The sequence below is a fragment of the Haliaeetus albicilla genome, chromosome Z (genome assembly GCF_947461875.1).
Source record: "Haliaeetus albicilla chromosome Z, bHalAlb1.1, whole genome shotgun sequence".
Taxonomy (NCBI): Eukaryota; Metazoa; Chordata; class Aves; order Accipitriformes; family Accipitridae; genus Haliaeetus; species Haliaeetus albicilla.
In genome coordinates this window covers 41,505,460-41,520,695 of record NC_091516.1, presented here as the reverse complement: position 1 = coordinate 41,520,695, position 15,236 = coordinate 41,505,460, and the positions used below count along the sequence as shown (strand labels likewise).

At 44.0% G+C, this 15,236-nt stretch overlaps 2 protein-coding genes across 5 annotated transcripts in view; both read right to left on the bottom strand.

Moving 5' to 3' along the window:
* The window catches only part of ABCA1 (ATP binding cassette subfamily A member 1), a 384,145-nt gene that overhangs the window by 157,982 nt on the left and 210,927 nt on the right, over window positions 1-15,236 (bottom strand). The gene's annotated exons all lie outside the window — the stretch shown is intronic.
* PSD3 (pleckstrin and Sec7 domain containing 3) overlaps window positions 1-15,236 on the bottom strand; it is a 113,881-nt gene that overhangs the window by 14,742 nt on the left and 83,903 nt on the right. For all 4 annotated transcript variants that reach the window (XM_069776310.1, XM_069776312.1, XM_069776311.1 and 1 more), the window contains 5 exons: window positions 14,819-15,012; window positions 12,235-12,305; window positions 5,460-5,617; window positions 4,430-4,574; window positions 1,109-1,252 (listed from right to left, as the gene is read on the bottom strand). In XM_069776310.1, coding sequence (XP_069632411.1) covers window positions 1,109-1,252; window positions 4,430-4,574; window positions 5,460-5,617; window positions 12,235-12,305; window positions 14,819-15,012 — 712 coding nt within the window. The remainder of the gene's footprint in view (window positions 1-1,108; window positions 1,253-4,429; window positions 4,575-5,459; window positions 5,618-12,234; window positions 12,306-14,818; window positions 15,013-15,236) is intronic.

Sequence of the window (15,236 nt, the reverse complement as noted above, 5' to 3'; positions counted from 1 at the left end):
ATCATTTCAGGTATGAGGGATATGGAAGAACAAACTGGCCAACTGTGTTGCCTGTACAAAACAGTATCAAAACATCTATGCAAGGCATCTCAAGCTCACCGTATGCAATGCAGCCCAGAGCTACAGCAAAGCTAAAGCCAACACAGCAGTTACAACCTTCTGCAGAAGCAAAAGTACACAACCAGTCAAGCCCAGGAGTAAAAAGAGCTCCTCCAGAAGAAACTCATATAACACATGACGGGGGGCTTACAGTTGTGGAGGCTTGCATTGCCTCTTGTGGTCTCTCCGACTTTTGTCTTATCTGCTCTTTCTCTTCTACAGACTATGGATCTTCCTTGCCAGGCAGTGGCTATCTAGAGTAGGATCCTTTCAGAGCCAAGGCAACATTGACTCACAGTTCTGGGGGAAAAAGCTCAAAGGTGCAGCCATGAAAAACACCGGGCACCTGCCGCGTTGCCAATCCCCTCCCACATAGCCCTACAAATGTGGCAGACACCATGATGGATAAAACATGCTGTCAGATACTCAGAACAATCTCCTAACACAGCTGCCTAAGTTGCATCACTCAATCCTGTGATCTTTAATTCTACCCTTTTCCTGCTTGTACTGACATCCAGCTCACTGGTACACAACACAGATGGCTCTGATGAGGCATGCCTATGACAACAATTTTAGAAGAGCAGTTCCTTCAGAACATACAATGGAAGACAATTATCATGATCTGCATTACTGCAGAATGCAGTCATTCCGTAAAGATTGAAGTGCCAACACACTAGGCAACACATAGTATTACAATACGAGACAGCTCCTGCTTTGAAGACCTTACCATCTCTTCAAATAGATATATTAGGCAAGGACGGAGGGTCACATTTTTACCCTCCATTTTACAGATGAGGAGCTAAATTCATGGCTAAGGTTAGAGGAAATCCTCATCAAAAAGAGGAGCCACATCCCAGCTTCTGGGATTGCTGTGACAGACCTGTCTAACAAGAACATACTCCTTGGTTAAGTAAGGTGAAAAATGCAGAACTTTAGGACTGTACCCCAAGTATAAGACCAGCTGCTCCATTTGCAGTAAAGTAAAAGTAATAAAGTTTCCCATACATACCTCAAACTCCAGATAGTGGTCCTTCAGTTTGTAATCATCTACTTCCTTGCCTTTGAGCTTCTTGTCAGGAGGATAGGAACGATGCTCAGCAAGCTCAGTGGAGATCTGCTTCAACTTAGCTTCATGGGACTTCAGCTGTTCATCCTTCAGAAATACATTAGGCACTTAAGTGACTAAATTATTTATCTAAAATATTCGATAAGCAAAGGAAAATAGAGAGATGTCTGTACAATAGCACCAAGTAGTTTCTTTTTCTTTCTCTCCTTCTTTCCTTTTCTAATTTTAATTAGATTGATAAGGTCTGTTATCCCAGAGCTCTGTCCCCAACAGCGCTCTCAAAGGCACCAAAGAAAAGTGGCTAAGTTTGCAGAAAAACTCAGCAGCTTGCAGATGCCACCGGGAAGGATAGCAAACCTGTCATCCCTCGCCCTGCTGAGAGCAACAGAACCAGCTTGCTGCAGAGCTTTACTGACAACATGACACTTCTGCTTTAATACTTTTTTTAGCAAATAAATTAAGGCTGTTGTGTATGTAGTCAGACCAAGGGCAGAATGAGACAGGCGAAGACCCTGCCTCAGGTCTTCGCAATGTAAAAGTAGTTCCTTCTAGGACAGAAAGGACACAGAGTCAGGGCTTTTCCTTCCATTTCTGCACTACCAAACGCTCTCTGGTCTGCGGTTTCCATTTGTTCAGAACAATACAACGCATCCAGAAGAGGAAGGGCTGTCCAATCCCCCAAAGGTATCTCGTTTTGCTAAGCTGCTACCAGCTTTTATCCCACTGTGCAGTTGGATAAAGTGAGGAGCTGCTACTTCCCCTTTCTAGGCAATTTCCTTTATCATAATCCCAGGCCCACTCACTTCCTCCAGTCCATCTGTCAGCTACCCTTCCCTCAGCTCAGAAGGTTTCCAGCTCCTGCAGCATGGCCTTCTGGCCATTTCTAGGCTTGGATCTGAAATTATGTTTGAACTAGGTAAGTCCAAAATATAGACATGAACATGCAGATCTCAGTGACTTAGCCAGAGTCGTAACAGCAGGTAGTACCCAGCTCAGCTCCCGTGTATGTACCTAGCCTCAGAGGAGGGGATAGCTGCCAGTAGTCGTCCCCCAGTGGTGTGGCTGCGCAGCTTGCAGCTTCAAGCCTAGCTTGGACTTGCCTGCACAGCACTGTGACTCACACCAGGGATGGAGCCTCCCAGCTCACTGAGCTGGAGCTGCAGAAGAGAGCAGAAAGGGAGCTGCAGAAGAGAGCAGAAACTTGTACAGAGGATCATAGTTGAGCTCCAGCTCATATTGCGTTTCAACTTTTTTGCAAGAGAACCGAAGAAAGAAACATGTGGGATAATTTGCCTCCGCCTATACATGGTAGGGCTTGAACCACTCGCTATTGGCTGCCAAAAATTCTTGTTGCTGTTAGTAACTACCCTGGATCTGCCTGATCTCTCTATTACTGCCCAGTCACTCTTTACATAGTGCTGAATCTCTGGTCCCAGTGACATCCTGTTGCAGTGAGTTCTACAGCCTGATGACAGCAGGTGTTTGAGCAGCTATTAATTTGGCACTTGTAATTTCCAGGGCAGCAGCCCTTTGGAGCTTTTGTGTGTGCATGCACATTCTCAGAAAAAAAAGAAAAAAAAACCCTAGCAGATCTTTTCTAGACTGGTTGTTCCCTTATATATAGCTTTGTCACATCCCTCTTTGGTTGGACTAACCAAGATCAGACACTGATCTGCTTTTGAAAGCAAACTTGGTGCAATGATCTTGCACAACCTGTCATGTCCAACCTCTTTCCCTCACCCATGTTAGGTTCTCACTGCATCCTGACTTCTGCCTGACCAGGAACAGGCCCTTTGAAGAAGTACTGTCCATCATGATTCAGCCCACAGAATCCTAAACAGCAACCACAGGGATTTGACAATTCATATTTTTTTGTCTGCCAAATGAGAAGCAGCCTGCTGGCAGCTTTTCCACACTGACAGATAAAAGCAGACATGTTTCTGCTTGCCTTTGAATTTATCTGCTTTGAACACTTAACATTCTTCTGCCTTTAGCTAAAACAGCTTATCTTATTCCTCTTTTCGTGTCTCCCCTTCTTTCAGACACAAACCACAGGGCTGTGTTCTATTTTTTTCCTTTCCAGATTAAAAGGAAACAGTGAGGCCAGGAAACAACGTGCTAAATGGAACAATCACACAGAACAACAATGAGTAAAAAAGCTTCTTTTGTTGACTGGGGGTAAATTATTGAAGCCCCATACAGTACTTTAAAAAACGTATGCACGAGTAAAAGGTAAAACCACAAGGATGAGACAAGTTAATATTATTCTGTATGAGACATGTTTTAAACTTTAACCTAGAATAGAAGATGGGAAGTCAGTCACCACACTGTAAGAAGAAAGGCTACTGCCATGGAGAGCGAAGTAACAGGGGTGACATAAAAACACCACCCCCTTAGAGAAATACAGATTATGAGATACTGGTTTCTAAGGAGTGTTGCTAAGCTATGAAGATGGCCAAAAAATATATTTAAGAAGCCATCCAGCATGGGCAGATGACTTCAAAATCTACAGGAGGTTACTAAAAGTACACACCCAGCATTGGGATCTATCACCTCTGCCACTCTGTCAACCTGATCAATGCAATCAATGTTGTGTTCCTGCCAGTGCAGGAGGAATTGCAGGCATGCATCACAGCTCCCAGAGTAAACAGAGCTATGGGCACAAGCATCAGACACAGCCAGTCTGAAACAAGCAGAAGTATGTGGTTTTTCGTGCAAGAAGTAATAGAGCTGTGAAACTCCCTGCCACAGGATGTTGTGGAATATAAAAGCTTATGTGATCACAAGGGGAGACCAAAGACATTCATGTTAAGAGATAGTTTATAAATATACATTAAACAGGAAATCCCTGAGCTCATAAGGGTTGGAGTCTGGAAAAGTCTTGTGGGAGAAATATCATTGATGTATCAGCTTTCGTCTTAAATGAGTGGCAATAAACACTCAAATTCAAAAAACCACCAATCAGTATTTGAAGTGTCCTCTGCAGAGACATAACTATGGGATGAAAATTCTGTAATTGGTACTAGGAACACTGGTGATTACTTCTTTTCTTCAAAAATACAAACCAATTATATTCAAGTCCGCTCCTTCTCTCCCCCCACTTCAAATCTTGCATCAGGAAATGAACAGAGATTTACTGTGCAAGCCTCCTTCTCCTAGGAATGCTAGTGGCGACAGCCACAAAACAATGCCAAGGACCACTGTCCACTTTCCAGCCAGCCAGAGAAATCGCCATCATTTATCCTCTATATAAAAACAGCTCACCTGAGATAGCTTCGTTGTGGTGGCTGGCAGGAGCGGGCGACTGAACTTCTTCTGAGAGCCAATTGCCGCTGGAAATGGCGGTGCAGAGAAGACAGCAGCCACACAGTTAATCTTATTGATCCAAGTCTGCATTTCTTCTTGGCTCCTGGGGAAGAAACACTTATTAAGCACCTGCTGACTCAGCCTCCTCTACCTCTTTTCCACCCCTTCAATGGCACTTTAAAAGCAAGAATAACCAGAACTGGACAAGTCTTAAGAGTCTGCTCAGTCTTCTGGTCTACCTTTGCAAGTGATTAGTGTCAGGTGTCTCAGTCACAGGCTGGCTCATGATTAGGTCTGTAACTCACCCTAGCATGCATCTTTTCCTAATCCAATTCAAATGACACAGGCAACAGAGCCAACCAATGCCCTGATTCAGACATATGTCCTAAGGTCTCAGCTGTGCTGGACACCACAGATCTCTAGGAGGTTTCTACATGGATCTCAGTAGAAAAAGGCTCACGCACAAGACTGATGCACAGGTTTTTAATGTCAGAAGCAAAAGGCAGGTCATCTGTTCTGTCTGGATATCACAACCTGAAGAACTTAATCAAATTATTCTTGTATTAAGTAGTAACTTTGTTTCTGACCAAAGCATATGTTCTAGAAAGACATCCGCCTGGGACCTGATGACATCAGGAGACAGACAATCCAAGACTGCCTTTGGTCATTTGTTTCAATGATTAATCACCCTGACTGTTAAAAGTTTGTGCCTTGTTTCCAAATTGAATTTCTTGCATCTTCAGCTTCCAGCTGCTGCATCTTGTTATGCGTTTCTCAGCTAGATTAAAAAGCCTCTTAAAACCTGATGTTTATTTCTCATGAACTACTTTGTGCACTCTAATCAAATCACTACTTAATCTTATTTTTGATCAAATAAACAGATTGAAACTCTTAAGCCTCTGCTTCAACCTGTGCGGGCATGAATTTACCCCTCCTTCAGCACTACTTTTTTTTCCACAACTGGCACAAATCAGAAGAGAGCACTTACTGGGCTTGGAAAAGCAGGACCCTCCAATCTGCTGTTTTAAGCTTGAGGACATTGGGTTTCTTCTCATAGTCTGTTGCCTTGGATGCCAGCGCATGATGCACACTAACGGCATTCTTCAGATCTTCCTCCGACAAAGCCTTTTCTGGCTTGTATTCATCCTGCAGGAGTTAACAAGAAAAACGGCATCCAATTTCTCCATGTGCTACTCCTTCTTCCTCAACTGTCCTGGTTTCAGCTGGGATAGAGTTAACTGTCTTCCCAGTAGCTGGTACAGTGCTATGTTTTGAGTTCAGTATGTGAAGAATGTTGATAACACACTGATGTTTTCAGTTGTTGCTCAGTAGTGTTTAGACTATAGTCAAGGGTTTTTCAGCTTCTCAAGCCCAGCCAGCAAGAAAGCTGGAGGGGCACAAGAAGTTGGCACAGGACACAGCCAGGGCAGCTGACCGAAACTGGCCAACGGTGTATTCCATATCATGTGATGTCACATCTAGTATAGGAACTGGGGGGAGTGGGGCGGGGAATCACCACTCAGGGACTAGCTGGGTGTCAATCAGTGGGTAGTGAGCAATTGCACTGCGCATCATTTGTACATTCCAATCCTTTTATTATTGCTGTTGTCATTTTATTAGTGTTATCATTATCACTATTTGTTTCTTCTTTTCTGTTCTATTAAACCATTCTTATCTCAACCCACAAGTTTTACTACGCTTCCCGATTTTTTCCCCTATCCCACTGGGGTTGGGGAGGAAGTAAGCGAGCGGCTGTGTGCTGCTTAGTTGCTGGCTGGGGTTAAACCACGACATCAGCCTAGGGAAAAACCTTGTTCCATAGTCATGGATAGCATTAAAGTAGATGAACTGCATACAACCTGACTTGAGCACATGCGGTTTCTACCACCTTTAACATCTTTTCCTTTCTCTTTCTTTCTCTTTTCTGATCTCTTTGCAAGGGAGAGAAGTAGTTCCACTACCTGCTTGACAGGAAACAGAGTAAACAGGGAGTATTTGACTATCACAACAACTGTGGACTATTTGTCTTCATTTCAGGAATCCTTCATGGCTAGCTCCCTACCTCCACTGGTTCCTGCTTGGGTTCTCAGCCTCCACTGCTCGATTTTTATTTTTCTCAAACAACTACCTTTGTATGTCCTCCTAGGTAGGCCCTCACACATTAGAGAAGCCTTCTTATCAGTCTCCACAGAGCAAATATAGCAACCTCCTTTAAATCTCTCTGCTCAGCATCTGCAAATGGCAAGCACAGCACCATCCAGGTTTTTGACACAACAACAGTACCACTCCTAACACCAAATGACAAAAGAAGGGAGTCAAACTCCTCTGTGTTGCAAGTGTCAGCCTAGGAGCAGTCTTTGATCTCCTGAGTGATAGAAGCTGGATGAGGACACAATCATGGTGTAGCCACAAGTTCAGTTTAAAGCCCACCTGACTATAAATAGCTTGGGAAAGCCAGGAGCTTTTTCAAGGAAAAGTCACTTGCCAGCAATGCAAGTGTTTCTGAAAGAGAGGCCAAAGGAGTCTGCAATTGACTCAATTTCTCCCCCTTAGTACATCACAGAAATCAGTCTCAACTGAAACACCCACCAAGGGAAGGGGTGTGACAGCTGCAAAACAGAGGAATAATTCCCTGCAGGCATGATAACTATTGATCCCTCCACTTGGAACACAAGATGGGGTTTATCAGGCAACAGAGTGCAGGATGCAGAGCATGTGCAGGGACAGCACTACTTTAAACACCTAGAGAGGCACCCACCCTGGAGAAGAGCTGGTTAGCGTGCATGAATTGGTTTATAGGGCTTATCTGGCAGCACACACGCCAGGGTTGCAGCCAGAAGCAACTACGCTACTGCCGAAGGCATCTGTGCCCTCGGCCAGGCTGGGTTTGGTTGGCGCTCTCCAGAATTAGTTTCAAGGGATGGGGAGTCACCAGCTGTGGTGACCGCCTCCCAGCACGGAGGACAAAGTGTCCTGCTTCTCTGCCACACCTTATCCTTCCTCACAGACATCCAGCCAGTGCAGGCCCAGAACTTGCTGCTCAAGACACAGCTAACCAGCTCAAGATGCAGCTAACCAGCAATACTGTCACAGCACTACCTCCACTTGGGGCCAGACAAGGGCATAATCCACCACAGATCTGGCAGGCCTAGCAGAAAGGCAGAGCACTGCTGCACAGGTGACCAAAGGGTAGTCTTCAACCTAAACATTTGTGACATAAGGAGTTTTCAAAGTCTGGTAGTGAGTGAAGCCGTGTCCTTCCTCTCTCATAGCTTGAGTCCCAGCAAGCTTTGGAGGGATCTCCATATCATGATGGACTCTGGCTACTCCCACTAAGGGCGCTCACTAAACCTTCCTCAGAGAAGATCTAAGAAAGTCCCTAGCCGAAGGACAAAAACTGGAGGAGGCTGTCCAACGTCTGGCCCAGCCCCACCTTGAAGATGAAGGAAGCAAGCCCCCAGGTCAAGTCCCTTCCTTCACAGGTTCAAAAGCTGATTTATTTGATGGTAGTTGTCCAGGAAGACTGGGAAAAATTCAGGGCCAGGAAATGAATTTAGAGAGACCTCAGAAACATGATATTCTGGCTTTTCTCAAGTTACCACCTAGATATAGTGTCAGCTATCACCTTGCCTGTTGCCTCCTAGCTACCTCTGTGAGATGCATCCAACGTCCACAACCCACTCTGGTGTCTAAACCTGTTCCAGAAAAACTCCACATTTGGGCAGTCTCAGAAGCAGTCCTGGCTGAGAACCCCTCCTTACCGACAGAGAGCATTCATGATAATCCCTGCTAATCCTACTGGATCAGATGGCTGCAATCTACCTTGACAGCTGGGGCTCTGCCAGCTTCCCCAAAGGCACTGATCAGCATACCGGAAATGTCTCCACGTCGTTGGCCAGCCTCAGAGAAAGCTGGAAGGACACGAATGTGCTGTCAAAATTCCTCCTCTAAGGCCTCCAACTCTTTTCAGCTGGCAGGGAATGCTAGGGCAGCAGGAACATCCATATCTCCCATGCCATCAAGGACAGCAAGTGCTCTGATATGCTCGTGTCAGCATGGAGATTGAGCTGAAATGGAAGGCAGCTCACTAAAGTTAGACCAAGACAGTGACAAGAAAATATATGAGGAGCCAGAAAGGAACTGTGACCTCTCTATCAACTGAAGGCTGATGTGAGTGCTGTACACAATGCAACAACGTGCTGAATTCGTCTTTCTCAGACTCCTGGAGAATGACTTTCCCACATCCTGCTGACCCAGAGTCAGCATGTTTCTAAATCCATTTTTGATAGTCCAGAGAATGGCATTTGGCTTTTTATCAGTCAATGTACTGTAGGTGGGTATCTCCACTCAGTTGCATGTGATGGCTGCAAAATTCTCTTTCAGAAAGTCTCATCACAAAACACTTTATATCATTCTGGCCCCTCTTTTTTTTTTACATTTTAATAGAGGAAAGGCATTTGAGAAAAGTTATATAAAAATACCTGAAAGGCCGCAAGATAATAAAATGCCACATCAAAGAGGAAAGGTGTTGCAAACCCCACAGAAGAGTCAGAACAAAACACGAAGGTCCATGTCCTGCACTGCTTGCCCAGAAGCAATTTCTAGCAAGGAAGCAAGGTCAGCCTTATGTCCTCTCCTTATCAACCTCTCTTCTGTATGCACATCACATCCCATGTCAGTCTAGTGAACAGACATTCTGTCAAGCTCCTACTTTGCAATTTCCTCTTGCTGTGAACAGAGGGCAGGAAATTAACCTTGGCATGAGGATGCTGAGAGACAGGGCCAACATCCCAAACATGTCAAACCTCTCATTTTATATAATACTGTGCAGGCATGTGTAGTTGGCTCATTGTGAACACTTCCACTGAGCCCCTCCGGTGGCCTCTGTGCTCACTAATTCAGAAACTATCTCTCTTAAATCACTCATTTAAAAATAAAGCAATATGCAGCACAGGAATTAGCATTGGAAAAGTTCCAATGGGAAAAAAAAAAATCAAAAAACATGGGCACAGAGACAAGACTGCCCCAATAAACTTCCCAGTAAATCTCAAGTGACCACCATTTACAAACTACTCTCATATGTGCACTTTGACAGCAAAACAAGGAGAACTGGACTGGTATGCAAACAGAATGACAGCAAAATTGGGATGACACTGCCCACTGGGGGAATCACAGCTGCTACAAACAGTTAATATTTATATTACAGTAGTGTCTTGAGGGAACAGCTGAGTTACAGATAAACACAGAAAGCAATAGTGCAGAGGTTTGTACCTGTGTTTGTGTGTATACAGCACCTAGAACACTGGGATTTCTCTCTCCCCTGCTTAAATAGCACTCAGTGCAATGAAACCACTATCACAGATATTACCTGTGCAGATATATAGATAATATACAGATAATGAGAGAAAGAGGGAAAATGTGTGTATGCATACGTGAATGCACCCTGCTCAATAGCACTCCATAATCAGGAGAGAAGGCAAAGAGAGGCAAGGAAATCCTTTGCCCATGACTACTGCCAGAGCTATGCATTTCTACAAAGAAATCAAGCTGCTTTAAAATGCTCCTGAACTTTCTGAAATTAGGATAATTTCAGTCTCCTGGTATATTGTAAAAGGAAACAAACGCTCAGCAACTTTTACGATAACAGCTTGGTCTAGTTGTGTTATTTTAAAACCCTGGCATCTTCAACTTCTATGATACCACATCCCTAACAGAGCAAAGTTTATTTCAGGGCTGAAGCAAAGCCCTGATGGACCTTCTGGAGCTGAAGAGAAACCAGAGGATGTTTCACAGCAGCAGCATGAGGCACTGTGGCTGAGCAGGGGCCAGAGGCACCCCAGGGAGGCTCACAGCCACCCCATCACTCTGAGAATGAGTCAACTCCCATCAGGCCTCTCTGTCAACCTCTTACGGCATAAAGTAAAAGCCTTGCTTGTCACTGTGCTACAGTAAGATGGCTTCAGTGCAAGTGGCTTCAGGACCAAGTGGGAGAGTGCGGCTTTGCAGAGTAACCCGCCTGTAATCACTGAATTCAAGTGCTGTGACAAGTGCAAGACACACAAATAACAAACAAGTAAGAACAAGAACTCCAGCAATGCACTTGATTCTGCAAAGATGCAGTCAGCTAGATGTGAAATTACTCTCTTGCTCTCCAAAGGATGGAGAGTGAGAGCGGAGAGAGCACCATTCTGTAGAAAATTTGCATGCTATATCAGCATCTCCACATTTTGTCAAACAGAAAGCATTTTAAACTAGTATGCCAGTGATACTCACAAAAGTATTTAATTAAGACTCTAAAATAGACAGCATCTCAATTTCTTCCCCTCGAAAGCTTACTAATCCCCCCTCAAGCATCAAATAAGAAGTTAATTAATGTGTTATGGACACAGAGCCTTCTTACTTCTTAGGGAACCATGCAGTCTTTTCAGGTGAGCACTGAAGATGACTTATTTCAGAAATCAAAGCAAGTGAGTCCATTTCACCCAGGAAAGGGCAAGTACGAGCCTGCCATGAAGACCACTTCAGTAAAATCTGAACCTGCCACCAGCAAGAAGACCAGAGGGAAGGCTCAGCTGAGATTCAGCAGACTTGGTTTTAGGCTCTTTCACTGGCTTTGAGCACATCACATCCAACTTTCAGCCCAAATCTTCCATCCTGACTGCAGACTGTTTTGTCTGTTCCAGGATTTCAGCCCTTTTAAAAAGGTACTGCACCCAGAGCATCTACCTTGTAAACCTCATGCTGTAAGAATTTGATCCAAACCACTCACTCTCTCTCTTCTCAGAGACTATCCAGATTGGCTCCAATGAAATCAACAGCTTCGGAAGGCCACAGCAGGGAAGGAGGAAACAGCAGTATGCACTTGAACTTGCACTCCTTATAGTTGCAAAACACAGTGGAAATCTGAAAAGGCTTTCCAAAGAGCATAATTCTAGAATATAGGGCAGTCTGGGTAAAAACCACCTATTTCATGAATATTGCACCTCCGTTGGGGGACAAAAAGCCTTAACAATCTACTTAGCTGCTACCATTTATTTGATTTTGACAGTTCTTATTCATATGTTGCATTCCATGTAACAAGAGTATAGTTAAAACTGTACTATAATATATTTAAGCTTGCGCCAAAAGACTTGACGGGTTTCAGCTGACATTTTTTTTTTAGACTTCTTGCTGTCAGAGAGCAAAGTTTGTTAGAAACCAGTGTCTCATCTTGCTGTGGGGAAAAAAAAAAAAGTATCCTTTTATCCTTCAATTTTGCTGTGGAGCAGAAGCTGCAGATTCCTACCAAGGCCAAGCTGCTGTTCAATTGTTTTGCAGCTGGTCTTGCAGGCACTGCAGAAAAGTATACTATGAAAAGATGGGAAAGAAGGACACACTTACAGGAGGGGAAGTCATATGTACGAAATGCAATGTTAAAAGCAGCCTAGAGGAATGCGTGCAAGATAACAGAGATGATGCTGCCCTCTCTAGTGAAGCTGGCTATTTTTTCAGCTGCGAGTGACAGCAATGGTATAAACTGGAATTGATAGGGTGCACATGTGGATGGGGACAATGGAACTGACTTGAAAGTGTGAAAAAGGGGGAGGGTGTCAATGAAAGGATTCATGCCTGAGTGTGTGTGTAAACAGGGTGGGGGGGCAGAGAGAGGAGCTGCACTGTGTGTCAGAGGGAAAGGAGCCTGAAGGTGGGCTGTGAGAGCAGAGAGGATGCCTGCTGCTTTATCCCTCATTAATTAGCTTCCAAAAGACAGTGATTTCCCATACCTTCTGTAAGTACAGGACTGTTCCCTTCAGCACAGCATAAAAGGTTTTCCAGCCTCGCTTTCCCCGGGGAGCTGCAAAGAAAACAAATGAAAACCCATTTAACTTGGATCCATTTTTACACTTTATCTAGGCAACAGGAGAGCTACATTAGTCCTGTGTTAAACCTCCTTTGTACTCTCCTTTTCAAAGGACAATGCAACTCAGCACAGTGCCGGCACATACCTGCTGCGTGAGAGAGTAATAAAACAACCCTGATGACAGCCCTGGACTGGATCAGAAGGGAACAGCAGCAATGCAGAAAGCAGGCCAGAAAGATCTAGTCTTTGTGCTCTTGCAGGTAGGTGGACACTACCCCTACACAGTTAGGTCTGAGCTCTGCAGTGTGCCAGTTTTCAGAAGGAAACACCCTTTCTCCATGCCATAGCAGGCTGGCAGGCACTGCTCAGGACCAACAGGACACTGCTCAGAAATCAGTGCCTCTCAAGAGCATCCTTCCCCCTTGCCGCTGCTGCACACCCAAGTTGGCACTGAGTGGTCAGATGGCTTCTTGGTCCCTTCCTCTCTTCCTGCAGCTGCAGGGGAAGCCAAAGAAGAGAAAGGAGAGGGTAGCCAAACAAAGTCCTAAGGAAAAAAAAAAACCCCACGCCTCAAGAAACCTGAAGTCAGCTAGAGGTTGGAGAATGTAACAGAGACAACATATCCAGCCCACAAATTCCTATAAACAAGAAGTGGGGGAAAAAGAAAAAAACAAAAAAAAAAAAGAAAAAAGGGGGATTCGGTATGAAGGCTCCAGTTTGAAATTCAGCTGCAATAGAGGGAGAGAAGGCACGGGCTGTATGGTCACAGTGCCAGAGACAAGAAGTCTGCATCTAAGCTCACTCTCCACCAAGCAGGCACTACTGACCAGCATCCACTTGCCTCTACACTGAAATTAATAACCCGTGCATGACTAAAGCATCACCCTCAGAAAGGCATCCCATTCTGATCTGAAGACAGCAAGTGATGGTGAAGAGGTTACTAGTCCCTTGCTCCAGAGGTTAATCATTCTCATCTCACATGACGGGCCTTATTTCTAATTGGCATTTGTTCGGTTCAGCTTCCAGGCGTCGGCCCCTGTTACAACCTTCTCCTCTAGACTGCCTAAGTGCTTTAGCCTGCAGCACTCCTTTCCTGAGAAAATACATATAGCATGCTAGCACATAATTTCATTAGCAATCCCACACAAGCTGATCTATGCTCTGCAATAACTCCATTAGGAAATGAAATATGAAAAGGTCTAACTAACTTAAAAAATTGAGTTTCATTTTATTTGAACCTGGAAAGTCAGAATGTAACTTTTTCAACAGCTGCATGACAATGAGAGACAGACCTCTAAGATGTACAGGAACTTAGGAAAACACAGCCCTAATTACCTTACTCATAAAAGGATTATCCCCAAAATGCCAGCATCCACTGTGCTGAATAATGAGCAATTCTGATTACTTATAATTAGAAAAATAATTTAATAAAGGCAACTAGATACAATTACTTATTAAGGTTAAATAAGCAGAAGTTTAAAAAAGAGGAACCTATTCAGAGCGTCCAGTCATCACAAAGAATGAGGGCAGTTTGATTTCGACACCTCTGGATTTAGTTGTCCAGCTGTCAGTCTCCAGCTTGAAAACACTGACCTCCAGTTGTACCTTCTAAGATATACTAGCAAAACATGCAAACACCAAAATGCTTAGCCCAGCTAGGAGAGAGTTGCAGTTACTGGAAACCCACCACAAAGTCAGACTGCCTTCAGGATTCAGCCCAACATTGTGAACCATGAGTAGGTGATCATCAACAATGATTGGGGAAAATACAGATGCTCTGAGTAGCCTCTGCTGTTTCCAAGATCAATAGAAAACAAACAAATGAAGATATCGAAACAACAAAACACACATACGCGAATCAGAGGCCTTCAATAATTAGTGCACCGCAAATGGAAGTAGGACAAGAAGGAAAGAGGATAATTTAAGTAAGGGACACAGCAGGATTATTTAAAAAAGGGGGCAGGGAGGAACTGCATGTCATAAATCTGGCTGTTACCAAAAGCTGCTGAACTTCATTGGGTATGTGACCCAAGGCTAGGCAAGTAGGGAAGGGAACAGTTACAGCATCTTACAAGAAGAGATAAAGAACAGCTTTTCTTTAAAGACAGACTCAGAGTGGAGGGGAGATTTGAAACAATCTCGTGTCACATAAGCAAAAGGAGAATTACCAAACTACTATGGAACAGCTACTGTAATTCACTTGAAATTGTTTTCTCTTCTGTAAACCATGAGATTCATTTTCTTTTAGCACAAAAGATTCACATGGTTTTGCTGTGTCACATTACTCATTATGCTTATGCATTAGAGCTGCTGCAAATGGGACTGAATGTTGTAAATCCTCGCCTAATAGTGAGAGTGTGATAATCCAATTGCTACGTTGTTTGTTATTGCTGCAATTTCCCCTAATGAAGCAGCGCTATTTGCCTTGAGAAGCACATGGGCTTATCATAAGTGGCATTATGCAGAAGTAACAAGAAAATGAGATGTTAAGAGTGAAAGATACTCACTTTTCTTTCCATCCATATCCGCATGGATTTTCCGAGCCAGAAATCCAGTTTTATACACAGCAGCATTAGGGTCATGAGGGATGTCCAGGAATGGGTTATTTGAGTTGCCAATTCGACTGACAGCCTTTGTCTGGCTCCCATTATCCTTTTCATCTGTACCATCTGAGTGAGACTTTTTTTTCTCTTCTTCATCCCTTAAAAAGCAGTGAAAACCAAGCATGAACAAGGGACTGACCAGCAAGTTTCATTTCAGTAATTCTTGCACACTCCTTGTCAAAGCATACCTCTATCTTTATAGGGGGCTCTATTTAGAGAGAAACCTAGACATATACCAAAACATAGTTGGATTATAACAAAGCTTCAGTTCACCTACTTCACCACCACAGGACATAGGAGCCGGATATTCAAAAAAGCCTGT